The 15,716-nt window shown below is 40.9% G+C and overlaps 1 protein-coding gene across 4 annotated transcripts in view; it reads left to right on the forward strand.

The window, feature by feature from the left end:
- The first annotated feature begins 461 nt into the window (after window positions 1-461).
- UBE3A (ubiquitin protein ligase E3A) overlaps window positions 462-15,716 on the forward strand; it is a 48,762-nt gene continuing 33,507 nt past the window's right edge. Inside the window, exons 1-3 of one of the 4 annotated variants that reach the window (XM_032187799.1) lie at window positions 462-480; window positions 7,548-7,615; window positions 14,840-14,959. In XM_032187799.1, the coding sequence (XP_032043690.1) occupies window positions 14,940-14,959 (20 nt within the window). In that variant the 5' untranslated portion in view covers window positions 462-480; window positions 7,548-7,615; window positions 14,840-14,939. Of the gene's footprint in view, window positions 481-3,692; window positions 3,773-7,547; window positions 7,616-14,158; window positions 14,233-14,839; window positions 14,960-15,605; window positions 15,665-15,716 lie in introns of those variants that run through there. The other 3 variants (XM_032187790.1, XM_032187808.1, XM_032187817.1) reach the window with 3 other exon arrangements.

The raw sequence follows: 15,716 nt of genomic DNA on the forward strand, positions 1-15,716 counted from the left end.
AGCAACTCAGTGACCCCCCCCCCCTCCCCTCCCCCTCCATCAGCGCTTGCGCACAATCCCCCCCACCCATCCCCTCCTCCCCTCATCTTTGCCCTCTCCCAACATGGCCGCGACCGCCTCCCTCCCTCGCAGCACGCAGGCGCTGCGACTCTATGATCCCACCGCGCTGCTAGCGCGCCCCCCCCTTTCCCCTGTTTCCCCCCCTCCCCGCGCGCTGCACGCCGGGACGCGCCGGGTCCTCCTCCTCCTCCTCCTCCTTCCCCCCTCCGCCGGTCCCAAGATGGCGGCGCGGGGCTCGGGCTGAGAGCGAGGAGCCCGTCGGCGACAGGCGGCGCACCCGCGGCCCGCCCCGGCCCTCCTCCCCTGCACAGGCCTCGGGGGCTCCTCCTCCTCCTCCTCCTCCTCCTTCCTCAGCGTCGTCGCCCGCAGCCCCCGCATGAGCCCGGCCGGCGGCGGTGGCGGCAGCAGCAGCAGGCCCAGGTGGGTAGCGCCGGGCAGGGCCGCGGTGGGGAGGGGAAGGGGAAGGGAAGGAGCTGGGGGGGGGGGGGAGGCCTCGTGCCCGTCCCTAAAATCCGGCTGCGAGAGGGCGAAACGCGCTGCTCAACTCTGCCTCAAATAATCCATAATCTCGCCCTGCCTTCTGCCCCCTCCTCTCTCCGCTTCATGTAATTATTTTTTGATGTTGTGTCCCTCCGTGCAAGAGGTGCTGTCGCAGCCTGGGGTGGGTGCGTGTGGAAACTTCGCTGCCTCGGCAGGAGGCCGGGCAGACCTGAGGCTTCCTGAGATCCAGCTCCTCAGATGGGATTTCCCCTGCCTGTCTGCCAAAAAAGTTCGTCGCCGTGGAGTTGTACCTGGTTTTTAGCTCGGATTCGCAAGGAAGAACAACCCCTGTGAGCCTGTTGTCAGTGCATCTAATGTGTATTTTGAACTAGTTTGAAAAGGAGAGGCCTGAAAGATCAAGTTCCTGAAAGATTCGTGCTAGCAGCATCCACGTAGAGAGGAATTCCCCGCCAAGGAGAAAGCTGTGGTGCGAGTCTACCTGTACTGTTAGGCTGGGTGGGAGCAGGGTGGAGGTGATGGCAAGAAAAAAAAGTAAGAAAGCAGCTGGAAAATGTACTTTAGAGGTCTCCCAAATGACTTGCTTTGGGTGGTGGTAGAGTATTTGAATATTGTGGGACTAAGCGCTCTGTGCGCTTGCAGCGTGGAAACAGCTCAAGGTACTTTTTTCCTGTCTGAAAGTGCTGTGGAACTCAGTGTTTCGTGATTGTGTTGGACTGAAAACATGAGGCGTGCATCGCCAAGCTGCTGTGGGTATTCAGTAGTTTTCCTCACCTGCGTTTGCCTTTTAGAGCAGATGCAGTTTGCAGTGCTTATGACTACTGTCTTCATGACAGGGATGTGCTGTCATTTCACTACACACAAATCTCAGCAGAAAAAGCTATGCCACTGTTCAGGTTTACAGGGCAGAAAAAACACCTTTAATTGAAATATTACATGAAAATAGTGCAATATTACAGATACTGTGTTTCTTGTGACTGCCCCATTTCACTCTGTTTACTGTTTAATGTGGCATCCTTCATAGTAGAATTAATAAGTTCTTTCTCTTTACCAGAGCTGTTTGATATCTCTTCACTGCAGTAACCTGAGTTTCTCCCAAGTGTTTAGAAATAAAAGCACACCAAGCTATATGACAAAATAAATGATTTCACTTTTTTTTCCACTTCTTTGTGCATCTGTATTTAAAAAAAAAAAAAAAAAGCTTGAAATAGTGGAGGTGTTTGTCTTTTTCATAGCAGTGAGTTTCAAAGCCTCATCTCTCAATCCAGGGCTTCTTCAAAACTAATGTGTGGGTTTTGATCGTTTTTTAATAGCAAACAATTTTCAGTCTTTTTTTAATTACTGCTGCTTCTTAAAGACACGCCAATGATTATCTTGTGTGAATGGAAGTTAAAACTTTGCATGTTAGATATCTAGGGACTTGCCAGAGTCTGTTAGAGCACCTTGAGACTGTACCTACGCTAATCAATTCAGGAAAATACAGCACGTTCACTTCGTTTTCATTCAGCTTCACTTTTTGTAAGAGAAAACATGCTTCAGATATATGAAATACGTACCTGTAGTGTGAAGTCATGCTTGTTTCACTTTAAATGCGTGCTTTGTTGATGTGTTTGTTAGTTTTTCCATGAATTCACAGGTTCTGCCTCACTGAATTTGGAGGAGGGGCAGGAGCATCTTTAGTAGTCCCAAACATATAAACATGTTTAAGTGTATAACATCTTGTTAAGCAGTAATTAGTGTAGTACATGATATGACACTTTTAATGGAACAAATTAAGTGCTTATTTTATTGAAATATGCATCGTAGTTTTTGCTGTGTAAGAAAGATCTTTTTTTTTTTTTTTTTTTTTTTGCCTCTACTACTTTTGGTTTCAGTTTACTTAGGGAATGTCCAGAGAGTATTCATTTTTTTGTAAAAGCAGGAAGTGTCTTTTTCCCCTTCTGCCTGCACCAGTGCATTCATCCACTGGAAGGCAAAACCCACTATTTTGTGAAAATAGAACATGAAATTGAGGGACAAAGGGAGGGAATTCCAAAAATATGTAGGCATACATCTCATTTCAAGTGTCAGTCTTTGTTTCTGGTCACCGTAGTCCAGATCTTTGCTGAACTTCAGTTAATGATTGATATTGACTTTATTTATTTTCCTTAAGATAAATGTTGTTCTTCTTGTTTGTTTGTTTGTTTGTTTTTTTCCTGAAGGCTCCAGTATATTTGAGGTAGCTATGAGTTTTATGGAGAGCCAGTGTTCAAGGGCTTTCTGTTAGTAATCGAATTCTGATTTGTATGTGGAAGAAGAGGGGCAAGAATATCGCTGTCAGGGTCCATACAAAATAATTTAAAATTTGGTATTTATTTCCATTACTCTCCTACTTTGCCTAACTGGCTGCCCCAAGAGCATTGTACGCGTGGCTTAAATGTTTGTGTCCCAGAGACGACAGCAACGAGCACATCGCGTGTTTGAAGTGACTTTTGTTCTTGCCACCTTAAACACTTTGACCTTAACTAACATTTACTGCCTGAACTTCCTGTATATGTAGCCAGCACCTGACTGCCTCATGAAGCCACGACGTATGGCCCGTGAACGAAAGCTGGGAGGCTGCTGGCTCATCTGGGCAGCAGTGTGCGCAATATATCTCGCTGGTTAGCTGGAAGTCAGCAAAGGCAGTGTGAAGGTAATAGTTTGTAATGAAGCCACGCTTCAGCAGCTGTACCAACTGGGGAGATGTTTCTTCAGGAAAACAACCTCAGAGTAGAGAGGTTTGAAAATAATAGTCAAAATCAAGTGAGGTTTACATCCAGGATTCCTGCCTGGCAATGTAGCATAGGAATGAGTTGGACTTTAAATCACTAAATTCGAATAGTTCCACCTTTCCGTGGCAGATCGTATTGACAAAGTAACTTGTTGATTGCACAATTGTGTTATAAATTAAATATCATCTTACAAAGACTCCTCTTATGAATGAACCTCTTAAAGGAAGCATTAACTGCTTTTTACTTTTAATAGGTTGAAGCTGCTTCCCTGTGTTATGCAGACTGCTGGCTGGAGGAAGGGGGTGGAGATCAGTCTTTACTGATACTCATTGTCACCGCCTCGCGTGGATTTTTGTACCCATGTTTTACAGGGTGGTGAAGAATTAGGAGAAGCTGCGGTTGTTCAGCTGAGTGGATCTAAATGGGTGGCTTCCCTTTGGACCCTCACTCCTCTGTCTTAGGTAAGAGGGGTGACCTGCTCCTTTCGGAGCAACTTGCATTTCCTTAGAGCAGGCGTGTGTGTGTTGTAAGAGGAACTTCTAGGTAGAGCAGCAGAGGCTTGGACTTTTTTGCAATCTTGTGGTTTGAAAAGGATATTCGTATTATGTGGCTTTCCAAGGCTTTTCATCAAAGAGCATTACTGCTTGCATCCATCCAAACGTGCTCTTGTGCTTATGTACTGGAAGAATCATGCTCATCTTGTGTAGGATGCCAAGGATGGGACACACCGGAGGTGAATTACAGTAGTGATGTTTCACCACAACCTGGAAGTGAGGTACCTGTTGGCTGCTTGACAAGCAGGCTACTCATTTTTTTCATGTTATATTCATTAGTGTATCAAAGAACATACTTAAAATCCTTGCGTGATGTCATTTTGCAGGTCGTGGCCTAAAGAATGAAATAAGACAAGCTAAGTGTATCAAAAACTATAAGGTACAGCATCTCTGTTTTGGACCTGCTGGAAATTTTGGTCATGAAGGGCCTTGTGTTAACCAGTGGGCTCACAAGCAGGAAATCATGGAGCTGGTGTTTAGGTTTGGTGGTGGTGTACGTTGGTCTGCTGCTGCTGCTGAGTCCATGTGTTTTTTTCCTCATTCTGGTAGTAGTGTGGCAGGAATGATGCTGTCCTGACTGAGGTCAAAGTGTAGGGGTGAGGCTGGGCGTTCGTGTCTCCTGCACAGAGATGACCATGCTCTTCCTCCCTTTGGAGGACCCTTGTTGGGATTTCTTGGTATCAAAAAAAAAAAAAAGTATCAAAACCTTCTACCAATCCAGATAATACTTACGATATCTATCACTGCTTGAGAATTTCCATTTCCAATATGATGCTTTCATCTTCATCTGAATGTGGTCATACAAATGATGATTACTTCCTAAATCATAGTGAAATCTAATACCCGAAGTCATGCTGGCCACTATCACGGCTTAACACGCACATGCGCCCTATTCTTTGTTTGGAAAGTCCAAGGTACAGCAGTGCGTGCTGGCAACTGTGGCAGCACCTAGATGCTCGCTCAAACTGCTGTAGCAAAATTTGGCTGTTGTGGGTCATGGAAATACATCCTTGCTGTCCACGCGAACTGTAAATTCTTCCAGTTCAGAGGTCAGGGGAGTTCTTAGGGGACTGTATTGCTGCACTTGAAATAACCCTGGTTCTTGATTGCAAAGGTTAAGTCCTTTCCTTTATAAGATGGTGATTAAATACTCTGTTTGCGTGGTTCTTTTGACCTGAATATCTACTTCCAAACATCCTCCTTTCAATAAGGCTTGTTTTATTTGACTGAAGTGCTAAGAATGTCTGTGCTGGAAGAAGAAATTCTTACTTCAACTTACGTATTTGAAATTGTGTGAGAGGATCTATACTACTAGGCAGAACACCTACCATTTTCTTTAGGATAGCATGCTTAAATTCTTCTCTTCTGTTCCTGTCTTGTGACAGCTGATGTGTGCAGTGTGTTTTAAAAGGTAGAAATGATCATTCAAGCTCCTGATAGATGTGACACTTACATCTTTTATCAGGCAAGAAACAAGAGTTGTAAAGTGTTTTTCATAACTTATAATTAGATTCTTAAATATTTTTGCAGTGCTGTACACTACACTTGGTTAATTCAGTAGCTTGCCATCTCTGTTAATGTGCAGTGCGACTCGAAGCCTTTTCTTACTGAAAATGTGTGACGACAGCCACAAAAAAGCAGCACTCTTGGCTCTGGTCATGAGACAGATCGAGGGTTCTTCATGTGGAGTGGAAGCAGCAGCGTTAGCCTTGCTTTTAGCCACACGTGCCCATTTGCATCTTTTTTAAGCAGCTGTGGCTTAGTGTTAATCAGTAAATACACTGGAGGTAAATGTTGAAGTACATCTGATTTTGTGAGGTTACTCTCATTCCCGTTAGAGAAGCATTGCAGATCCCACGTTCCCTTTTGCTGGTGTTCACGGAGCCTTTCCGCAGGCTGCTGAGCTCCTCACTTGCCTTGGTGGTAGCTGGTGGTGGGAAGGCTGAGGAAGGAGAGCTGGCAGTCCAGGTGCTTCACTTTCATGCTCTTGGAGTTGCTCTTTGCTGCCAGCCACGTGTGTGGGTCTTCTCTATCCATCTCCTCCACTCAGGTCTTGCTCCTGCCATAACCTGTACTGTCTTCAACTACGTGGCTTCAGTTCCATTGGGACCCCTTGCTTTCTGGTCTCCTTTTGTGGGCAGTAATCCTAAGATCCCTGATAAATGTATTTTTGTTTGTTCTCCATGCTGTTCTTTGCTGGTACTCGGTGCTCGCTGTAAGTTGGTGCCTTTGTACCTTAGGGGATGCTGAGTGAATTGCGTGTAGATGGCGTTGCTCTGGGTGGGTACAAGAATGTGTGCATAAAAAATAAACATATTTTACAGTTTAAGCTGGAAGTCCTGTGGTATGAGATGTGAAAATCCTGTTCACATTTGTAAGAAACCTTCTAGCTGAGTTTGCCTAATGCTTTCACTGTGAAAGTACAATTACTCTTCGTGCTGGTGCTGAAAAACGGTGTAAAACAGCTGGATTTCTGCTCGTGGTATGGAGTGTCAGCACCTCCAAACAGGAAAAGCATGTTACTCTCTCACTGTTCAGATAAATTTATTCTTCTGAATATTAGTAATGTTTTTTTGACACATTGATGAACATGATGTTATTAATTTTAATTATATATAAATCCACATAATTATTGTAATTGTGTGTTGAAATAGGAATCTTGTGTCGCTGAACACTTAGGCTGCCCTGTTTTATTTTATTTATTTTTTTAAATATAGAAGTCATGTACTAACTGTTAGTGCTGTAGAGCTGAACTGGCACAAGTGTGCCTCTCCGGGGTCATTCCTTTTCGTATCCCTGGTATGGAATTGGGCCTTTCGTCCTGCATGGGTCCTCTGTTTGACAACTGCAAGACAAAGTTGAATGTTCTCTTCAGCTAACCAGATCAGGTTTTCTTTCCTGGGGACGCTCCGATCTGTGTCAGAAATCAGACTGGATCAGCTACATTGAATTTGTTGTTCTTAAAAGAGTTCTAGCGCCAAGAAATTAAGTATTCAATTTCATGGCACTGAAAATGTGATACGTTGCACCAAATCAGTAACTTTCCAAACAGTAATCAGTAGAGCTCTTTAATTATATGCCTATTTCTATGTTACTTAGGTTCACTTAGGTTCTACTGTGCTTGTTAGTTGCTTGCTTGCTTGTTTGTTTAAAAAAAAAAAAAAAAAAGTTTGGAGTTTAGGCATAAGTCCTTTGTTTATTGTAGCTTTTCTAAAAATGAACTTTTTATAGAAATGCTTATCAAACTTAAGCAGTAAAGACAAAAATGTGGTTCTCTTCATGAATTCTCTTGATTTTTTTTCTTCATGGTATAATTACTGGTGTCTTTGATACAAAAAATTAAAAGGGGGAGGGCAGGGGAGAAAACTTGCCAGAATCTTCGAGAAGAAGGAAATGGATATTTATAATGAAGTGGATAAACAGAATTATAAAACTGGATTGCATCACTGGAGAGGAAAGAATAGGGAACACGCTGTGTATGGACTTTCTGCTTTTGCAGTTTTCCTCACATACTAAGTATTTTATCTGTTGTACTTTATTTTGAAAGTATATGTTTCCTTTAGCTGTGAACTTATGGACAATTGGATGGCTGTTCTTGAATACGTTGTCTTGAAGCAACAATGAGTTTCCTGGTAGTATAGAGCATACTGCAAAAACTGAAATGCAATGTTTTGCATTATAGGTACAAGAACTGTAGAAGTCCATTGTAGAATTTGGAAGAACAAGTTTCTGCAGCTCTGGAAAGATATGGTATGTTGTTTTTAATTTTGTTTTAATTACTAGAATACACACAACATATTATACTTTTTTTTTTTTTTTTTTCCTGATTTAAAAAACAGTTGAAAATAAATTCAGGTTCATTTTTTCCCCATATTTTATTTTTATTTTTTTCCAACTGTGGTGCCTGTTACTTTTAGGCATAGTTTTTCAGAAAGCTAAGTTATTTGATATTCCTGGAGAAAATAAATGCTGATGCTGCAACATTGATGAATTACCTTTTAGTCTGTTTTACAAGCTCAACATTATGCTACTATCATTTGTCTGTTTCTCAATGGATTGGATAAGAGCTGGTGCTGTTCCTCTGAGGGCTTTTTCCTTGCTGTTGTACACAGTTATAGTCAGGCTTGTGCAGTTTTTAGGTGTAACTTGAAAAATAAGCTCAGAACAAGGAGAAAATTTAACCAAACATCACTGTAAGTGAAAATTGTCAATAGGACTGTTAGGAGACACAGAAATGTAACCTCCACCAACAGTGTTAATGTCAGGCTGTGGTACCTTGTATCTCTTTTTGTATACACTCTTAAGTGTCCAACAAGCTCAGAAGTATTACATGCATTATAGCAGGATTGGAATGTTAACTTGTAGCTATGCTCATTCCTATTTGCTAACTTTTTACTGGCATATTCCAATGGAGATACCTGGTAGTACAGAATATCTGCTCCACTCTGTAGTGGCTCAAGTTCTGTAGAGGTCAGCATCTTGAGACAGTGATTTTTGGAAACTTCCTGAATTCAGAAAAAATATTATAAAATTCAGACCTTTTCTAGGTTATTGAATAGGTCTGTTAGTGCATGTAAAACCATATGGGGCTACTTCAGCAGCTATGGCTAAGCTATGCATGTACCTTATTTCTTTTTAAGTGCTTTAAATGCAGGGAAGAACTCAGTAACTGCTGAGACAATTTTTATACCTGTGTGTTTGTCTGGACCCTTCTTCTGAAGATACCTAATATAAAAACATATTTAAAGTTCTTAAACCTCAACGTTACAGAGGGGTTGTTGAGTGTCTTTTTTTTGTATAGTTCTACTTCATAGGAAGCTATCGACAGGAGAGAGGAACAATTCTAAACTGAAAATTTAAATATAGCGTGTGCTAATTAAAACCAGTAAGTTTTTTTAAAACAAAAAAAAAAGTTGCGTTATCACAATCCAGATGTTCCTGAGAGAATGCTATAGATTGGTCCTTTACTCCAGCAGGCATCTATATTCATTTTTGCACCCACAGCAGCACTGGGACCACCCACCTGCTTCTTGCTCTCCAGTTTCAATACCTGTTGTGTGTATGACAGCTCTTCAAACCTAGCCATTATTTCTTTACTGCCATTACTTCTGCTGACTGCTTTTTTCCTGAATGCTTAACTACTTGGAACTGTATGTATGCACATAGTCTTTGTAATGATGTGCACTTCATAAACAGATGAACAAGAATCCCCAATCTGCTACAATATGCAAGTAATGAACACTAACAACATGAGAAAAGCTAAAGGTTGTGCTACAGAACTGCACGATTGTTTGCTTTCAATATGAACTATATACAAACAAACACGCTGGTGATACTGAAGAACTTGGTGAACAGGAAGGTACTTTATGTGGAAGAGGGAGGATGGAAAAAGAAAGCAAAATAACCAAGCTTGAGCAAAAGGATAGCTGGAATAGAAGTTTAAATATTAAAGCTGGAATGTAGCTGTAAAAATTGTTTGGAAGAGAACTTAGGCTGATACCAGCCCAGTAAACAGAGGTCTGCCAAAACAAATCTAAGTAGACAACTGTATTTATTTCACCTTTCCAGGTGGGAGGCCTTTCCTTTCAAAACTACATATAATTTTGGAGGGAGCCTGAAGTAGCATACATCAGTGAGATAGAAACAAATGGTTCTTCCAGGAAAAAAAAAAAAAAGGGTTTGTGTGGTAGAAGAAGCATCAGCTATGGCCCAAGCAAAAAATGTAGGACCTAAAGATAATTGTACTTCTTTCCCTCTTTTACAAAGGTGAATAAAGTATGTCTGTTATCTTACAAAAATATAAAATGGAAAAAGAATGCTGGGAGGGGAAATCTAGTGTCCAGAGCTGTAGGGATAGTTTTAGAAAATGAGAGTAACAAACAGGCCTTTAGCTTTAGAAGGAAAATGGGGCCAAATGTGAGACCTCTTACTACTACTATGTGATTTTTATTAAGGTATAGCAAGTATACAGATAGCATGGGGTGAAGTTTTTGTATAAATCTGTAGTTGATTTCTTTATTTTGAGATGTACCAAATGCTCCAGATTCTACCTTTAATAAACTCAGGATCTTACGTTTTCACTGAAGTGTAAATTCCAGAATGGTACCAGCCTTAATTTGAAGATGATAATGAATTCAGATCCCCATTCCAAATAACTTATTCCTCACCATCCTGCATGCTTGTGTACCTACACTAACTTGAATTTTTCAACCTGTAGTTTCTAGTTATAGAGCTTATCAAAAGCACATTTTAATTGGAGGATTTTCTGTGCCGTGAGAGGACTTAGTTTCTTCCAATATTCTCATTGATTAGCCTGGTTAACTTCAAACTCTTTCCATTGGTCCATCACAAGGAGCTTTCTCCTGTTCTCATGCTTGCTTTGTGGTTCTCTTCTGCTGCTTCTGGAATGGTTTGGAAGAATACTGAGTAACTGGACGATAGGCTCAAGCTTCTAACGTGTTTGAAGTACTTTGGGCAGATGAACAAACACCTTTCCAGAAACTGTTCATTAATTGTGTGTCTTCAGCTGTTAATACTGGGAGCATATGTGTGTTTGATTCTCAGCTGTGACTTCTGTGGTCACTTTTGGTTGGCATTTTCCATGATAGAATCCCTTTTTATTTTGGTCTTCTAACCACGTGGTTTTCTATTATTCTGTTCTTGCAATTAAATGGGTTTAACTTATGAAGTAGTGAAGAAAACTTTTATACAAATGCTGGCTTTTGCAGCTCCTCTACGTTTTATATAATCAGGCCATCAATAAATAAAAATAAAATAAAAATAAACCAACATTTAAATAATAGTAAACTAGTGGCTGTTTTATTTTACTTTAAGGTAGCTGTTAATTTGACCTGCTAGAAGTTTCATGGAGAAAATGTCTGGAGTCTTATGGAGAAGGACATTCAGAGGGATCCTTCAGTAAATGTATAAAAGCTGCCTTTCTTGGTATCTTCCTGAGAGATAACCAGAGAGCTGGTTATTTTTAAAAAAGCAAGTCAAATTTCAGCACTGGAAGTTAAGGAAGGTCATGACACGTTTTGTATTGGTGGATCAACTCCTTTTTTTGTTAGATCATCCATCAAAAAGATGGTCTTAAAAAATGGATAGAAGCTTACTCAGGTGGAAACTTAAATTATTCTCTAAAAGAAACTTACGTTCTTAACAATGCCACCTCTCAGGGCATGCATCCTCCCAGCTGTTGATCAGAATTGTTCCTCTGCTCCAGGGTTTTCCTAGACCTCTGACACTGAGTGTCAGCCACCACCTAGCTGTACTGCCCCAGCTAATGGACACCTGGAAGTCAAATAACACAGGGAAACAGTAGGTGTAGGAAATGCATGCAAGTGACAACTCGCTTGGATTACTTATGAACATGTACTTGTGTTCTCCATGGCGTGGCTTTGGATTATGTTTGTTGAAGCTGCATGCCTCTTCTTGACTCATGTTTGTGCTTCCAGACTCTTAAGATTCAGGTAAATGTATAAGGAGAAGGTCTCATCAGGCTATGCAACGAAGTTGCTTTTTACCTGCTTTTGAAGCATCTGAATATGGTTTGACTGCTTGCTTTGAGCAATTTATTATTTATTTCCTCCTCCTCCTTCAGCTGCCAGGAGTATTCTTTTCAGAAAATCTGCACCTTAGAGAAAGGAGTGTCACTTCCAAGTGCTGCATAAACATTACTTATCCTGCTCACTGTTGCAGAGTGCTACTCTGGGCCATTCAGGGCTCTTCAGATGTGTGGTTTGAGGGCATGGTTCTTGTTAGTTGCAGTATCGGTCGCTACAGTCCTGCTTCAGTCTTCGCCTTTTACATAGTCACTCGGCAGACATAGATGTGTCTGTCCTGGAGCACGCCCAGTCCCGAGGAGCCTCCAGCAGCCATCTCAGGTTTCTCAGATATATTCCACAGGCGTACACTATGCTCGATACCTTCAGCTGCCCTGTGTGTTTGTAAAAGACTAAACCTTAAACCGTGCTAATTATGACAGTGAAGACTGGAGAAATCTTTTTGAGTAACTCAGCTCTGAGAATAAATATTTGCTCTGGAGCTGCTTTAGAGTCAGAAGGTAAGTTACATCCAGAGGATTTTTTTTGTAAAGGAATACCTATGACAGAAAAGCAGGTGTCCTAGGTCAGTTTCCTAGTTATTCTTCCCAATGCATCTTTCCAATATACTAATTTATTTGTTAGTATGGTTTCCCTTTCCTAGTCAAGTTGTCCTCTGACTCTTTTAGCATTTGTTTCTGCCTTGTCTGGTTCCAGCAGTCAAAATGTGCTGTGTTTGAACAGATACTCAGCATAAGGGATCTCTGGTAGCCTCCTTCACGCCCACCCTGTGTTTCAATGTGCTGGTCTCTTAATGCCAGCAGACAGTACTCTGCTGATGGGTGAACAAGAGAGGTTTTAGTGAAATGAATTTTCATCCATGCTGTCATCCACAGGACTGGCAGTGATTAAAAGTGGGGAAGATAGGATGAGAAGGAGATAGGAGGGAAAATGAAAGTGATTCACTGAAGTTTCTTGCTCCTGGCATCCGGATTGTTGAAAGGGACCATGAGCTTTTTGTACCTCAGTACAGTAAATCTAGTCTTAAGGTACCATGTAACAGATTTGAAATGCTGCAGCTCCATGATTCAGAGTTCTGATCATAAGATCAATTTGTAGATACTAATTTCATTACAAAGCTTGGATAAGTTAATGTCAACTCTGTCATGCTGTTTCAGATAGTCTCTTAATGTGGGTACTGTAAATTTGGTTTGGTGCTTCAGTAAGTCTGGCTAACAGAGCTGGGTCTGTGTCAAGCATGAGCACAAACTTGCCTTGGCCATGACTGTGCAGCCATCATCTCCGACTGTTTTTTAATGTTCCAAACTCGGATGGTTTTGAATCCAGCAGCAGCACTTCGTGTGTTCCTTCACCGTTGACAATCGAGTTCATGGCTTCTTCCACATGAAACAGCTACAGGAAAATCCAGTTTTGCTAAGGTTCCTGTCAGCCTGTTACAATAATATGCTTTTACTCCAATGGAAAACAGCTGCAGTTAACTTCTGGTGATGCAGGACACAGGTCTCGATAGGGTGTGATTGACTGAGCCCTCCCCAGAACAGCAGCTGGTGCTTAGAGCAGACAGACAAAATGCAGGTTTCCCAAGCCATGAGACATTACAGCTTACACCACTGCCCTCTTTCACCAGCGTACAAAAAGTTACTTGGGCAAAGAGCTTGGTTTTTCATATCTAAGTGCAGTCTTACAGAGCCATTTCACTTCGGTTCTTAAGAAAGCAGCAAGAAATAAGAATAAGAAATAAGAATTAAATAAATTGTAGGTACCTTCCTTTTGTTTAGGAGGTTTTCAGATGCTTGCTTTCTACTTGCCTTAAATCAACTGCACTTGTGAAGACCCGAGTATTACTGACTTCAAAATTAAATGGCACTTCACCTGTGTCAAGAAATGTACCTGACAAAACTGAAAAGCATTATTTCCAAACTAATATAGATTTTACTCCATTTTAAGGATGCAGTTCGTAGCGGAGTGGCAAATCATAGTAGAAAGGCAAAAGTCAGCAGCTCTGACAAACTTCAGAAAATTGTAGGACTTGTTCAGCAATTTCATATCTCAGATGAGTCAACAGGTACAAATTAGTGTTGAGAGTTCTTGATTGCTCATCAAACCTAAGACCTTTCTGAAAGATTCTCATGGACTGAAGCACGAAAGCATTGTTTGATGAAACCTTTAATGCTGTGGGTTGTACTCCTGGTGTTTGCACCAGGTGGTGATGAGTGCAGGTGTCGCAGAGCTGTGTTGGTCCTCAGTAGCTCCTTAGCCTTTGGGCACCATCAGCAGAACAATCTAAAAATGTGGATTCTCACCTGTGTCAAGAGATAACAAATATAAATTTTCAGAGACTATAAAGAGGCCTGTATTCATTGCTAGTGGCTGCTCAGGGAAAGTAAGATACTTTTTATTTACTAAGTATAGTAATAATGTTTCAGTTTAATTAAACATTGTACATCACTAGAAACTGAGTAATGCTTTTTGTGATCAGACTCCATCAGAGGCCTGTTTTCTTTGCAGACTATCCAGGTCACCTAGGAGCTTGGGTGGGAGAGAGAATGGGGTGATACTGAGCATTGAGGGTTACATTTGGAGATATTTTATCAGTTAATTTTAGTTTAGAGTAGCTAACAGCAGTAGGTAAGAGACTAATTGGTTCCTTTTCAGCCATGGAAGTAATCAGCTGGGGTGGTCCCAGGGCGCCCTGGGCACGTGTATTGCTGAGTGATCATTGGCTGCCACCTGCGTGACAAAGTAAAGGACCAACCCTTCAATTTAAGCCAGTGGAGCCAGGTCACAGGAAACAATTGACAGGTAAAAGACCCTTTTGAAACCATAAGGGAGAGGAGAGAGTCCAAGCAGCATAAATGGAGCAACTAACCTGACAGACTGGCCACCAGTGGCAAAACTTGCTCCACTGAAACTTTCACACAGCTTTAGCTCGCTTCATTTTAGGGAGAGGCATACAGCAGAGTGTAGGTTATGTGTTCTTCCCTTTGAAACTCAGAGCCTCTTCAAGGCACCAGTATTAATCAAGTTGTAGTAGGGAAACAATTTATCAAATTTTATTGTAGTTAGAACCTAAAGTTCATGTTTACATACATCCTTCCAAATCTGTAAATGCTTCTTGTCTTGATATCAAGTGCTTTCTGCTGATCCAAGAGATGTTTTTTCTTGTGTTTTTTTGGTTTTTTTTAGAGGCTAAAAATAAGTTGATGAATTTTCAAGTTCACCGGTTGTGTGTACTGTAGTAAGGTATTCTAGTAATCATACAATGCTATCCAAAAATGAACAAATCTTTGTGCAGTAAGTCTTAATGTTGTGAATGAACTAATTCTTAACATCTTTTGCATTTTTGTGTAGCATATTGGCTGAAAATAGATTGTAAGGACTTTTAACTAAATTATTTTTACTTATTTAGAGTTGTTAAGCTTATGCTTAGCCCACCGTGACACAGGACTGGTGTGACAACTTGGTTTTTAATCAGTGACTCAAAATTGTGATCACCCTGATGTCACCGAATGGCCACAGCTTGTAAAAGGTAAGGCTGAAGCATATTGTGTTTTTTTCCTAAGGGTTATTATTAGAATAATATTTATTTTGTATGTTTAATTTGTATTACTTGAAGTTAATTCTATAAATAGTACTCAAGTATATTGTTTATTTAAGATAAGTTAGCTGGCAAAGCTGACTTACACTATTTTACTCAGAGTAATTTCAAAGCTCGCTTACCTTGTTCCTCCCTGCTTTTTAAATTGCAAGCATGGTGGTGCTCCATCATGCTCTTAAGAGCAAAACCATCACTTAAAAGTCTCTAGTGACTTTTACCATCACACTAAAATTCTGTATAAATTGTTTGATGTGCTTACTTAAGCAACTTGTTGTTTTTAAGTGTTTGTCCAGTAGGATTGATGAAAATTTTGTAGACTTGCATACCTTTACTTTTCTCTCCTAGGGAGTTACAGTGGAGGTAAAAGGAGGGGCTTGCAGAATGGAGGAGTTGCTCCCTGTGTTGTTGGAAGTGAGCCACCATTTGAATTCGCTAGCTCATACTGCAGTATTCAGATTAGATGGTGTCTCGTGATCAGTTTCTACCATCTAAGTCAAAGCTGAAATTTGTAAGAGCATTTGCTCTGAGATTTTTCTCTGGACAGAACTTTTTTTCAGATTTTAAAGCGTGATGAAAGGACATCTTGTACTATAGAGTTGTTTTACAGTACTATTGCCTGCTTAGAGGAATAACAAGGTATCTTGTTTGTAAATCGTTACTTCTTACAAAACAGCTTCTGTAATTAGAT

This window comes from Aythya fuligula, chromosome 1 (assembly GCF_009819795.1).
Source record: "Aythya fuligula isolate bAytFul2 chromosome 1, bAytFul2.pri, whole genome shotgun sequence".
Classification (NCBI taxonomy): Eukaryota; Metazoa; Chordata; class Aves; order Anseriformes; family Anatidae; genus Aythya; species Aythya fuligula.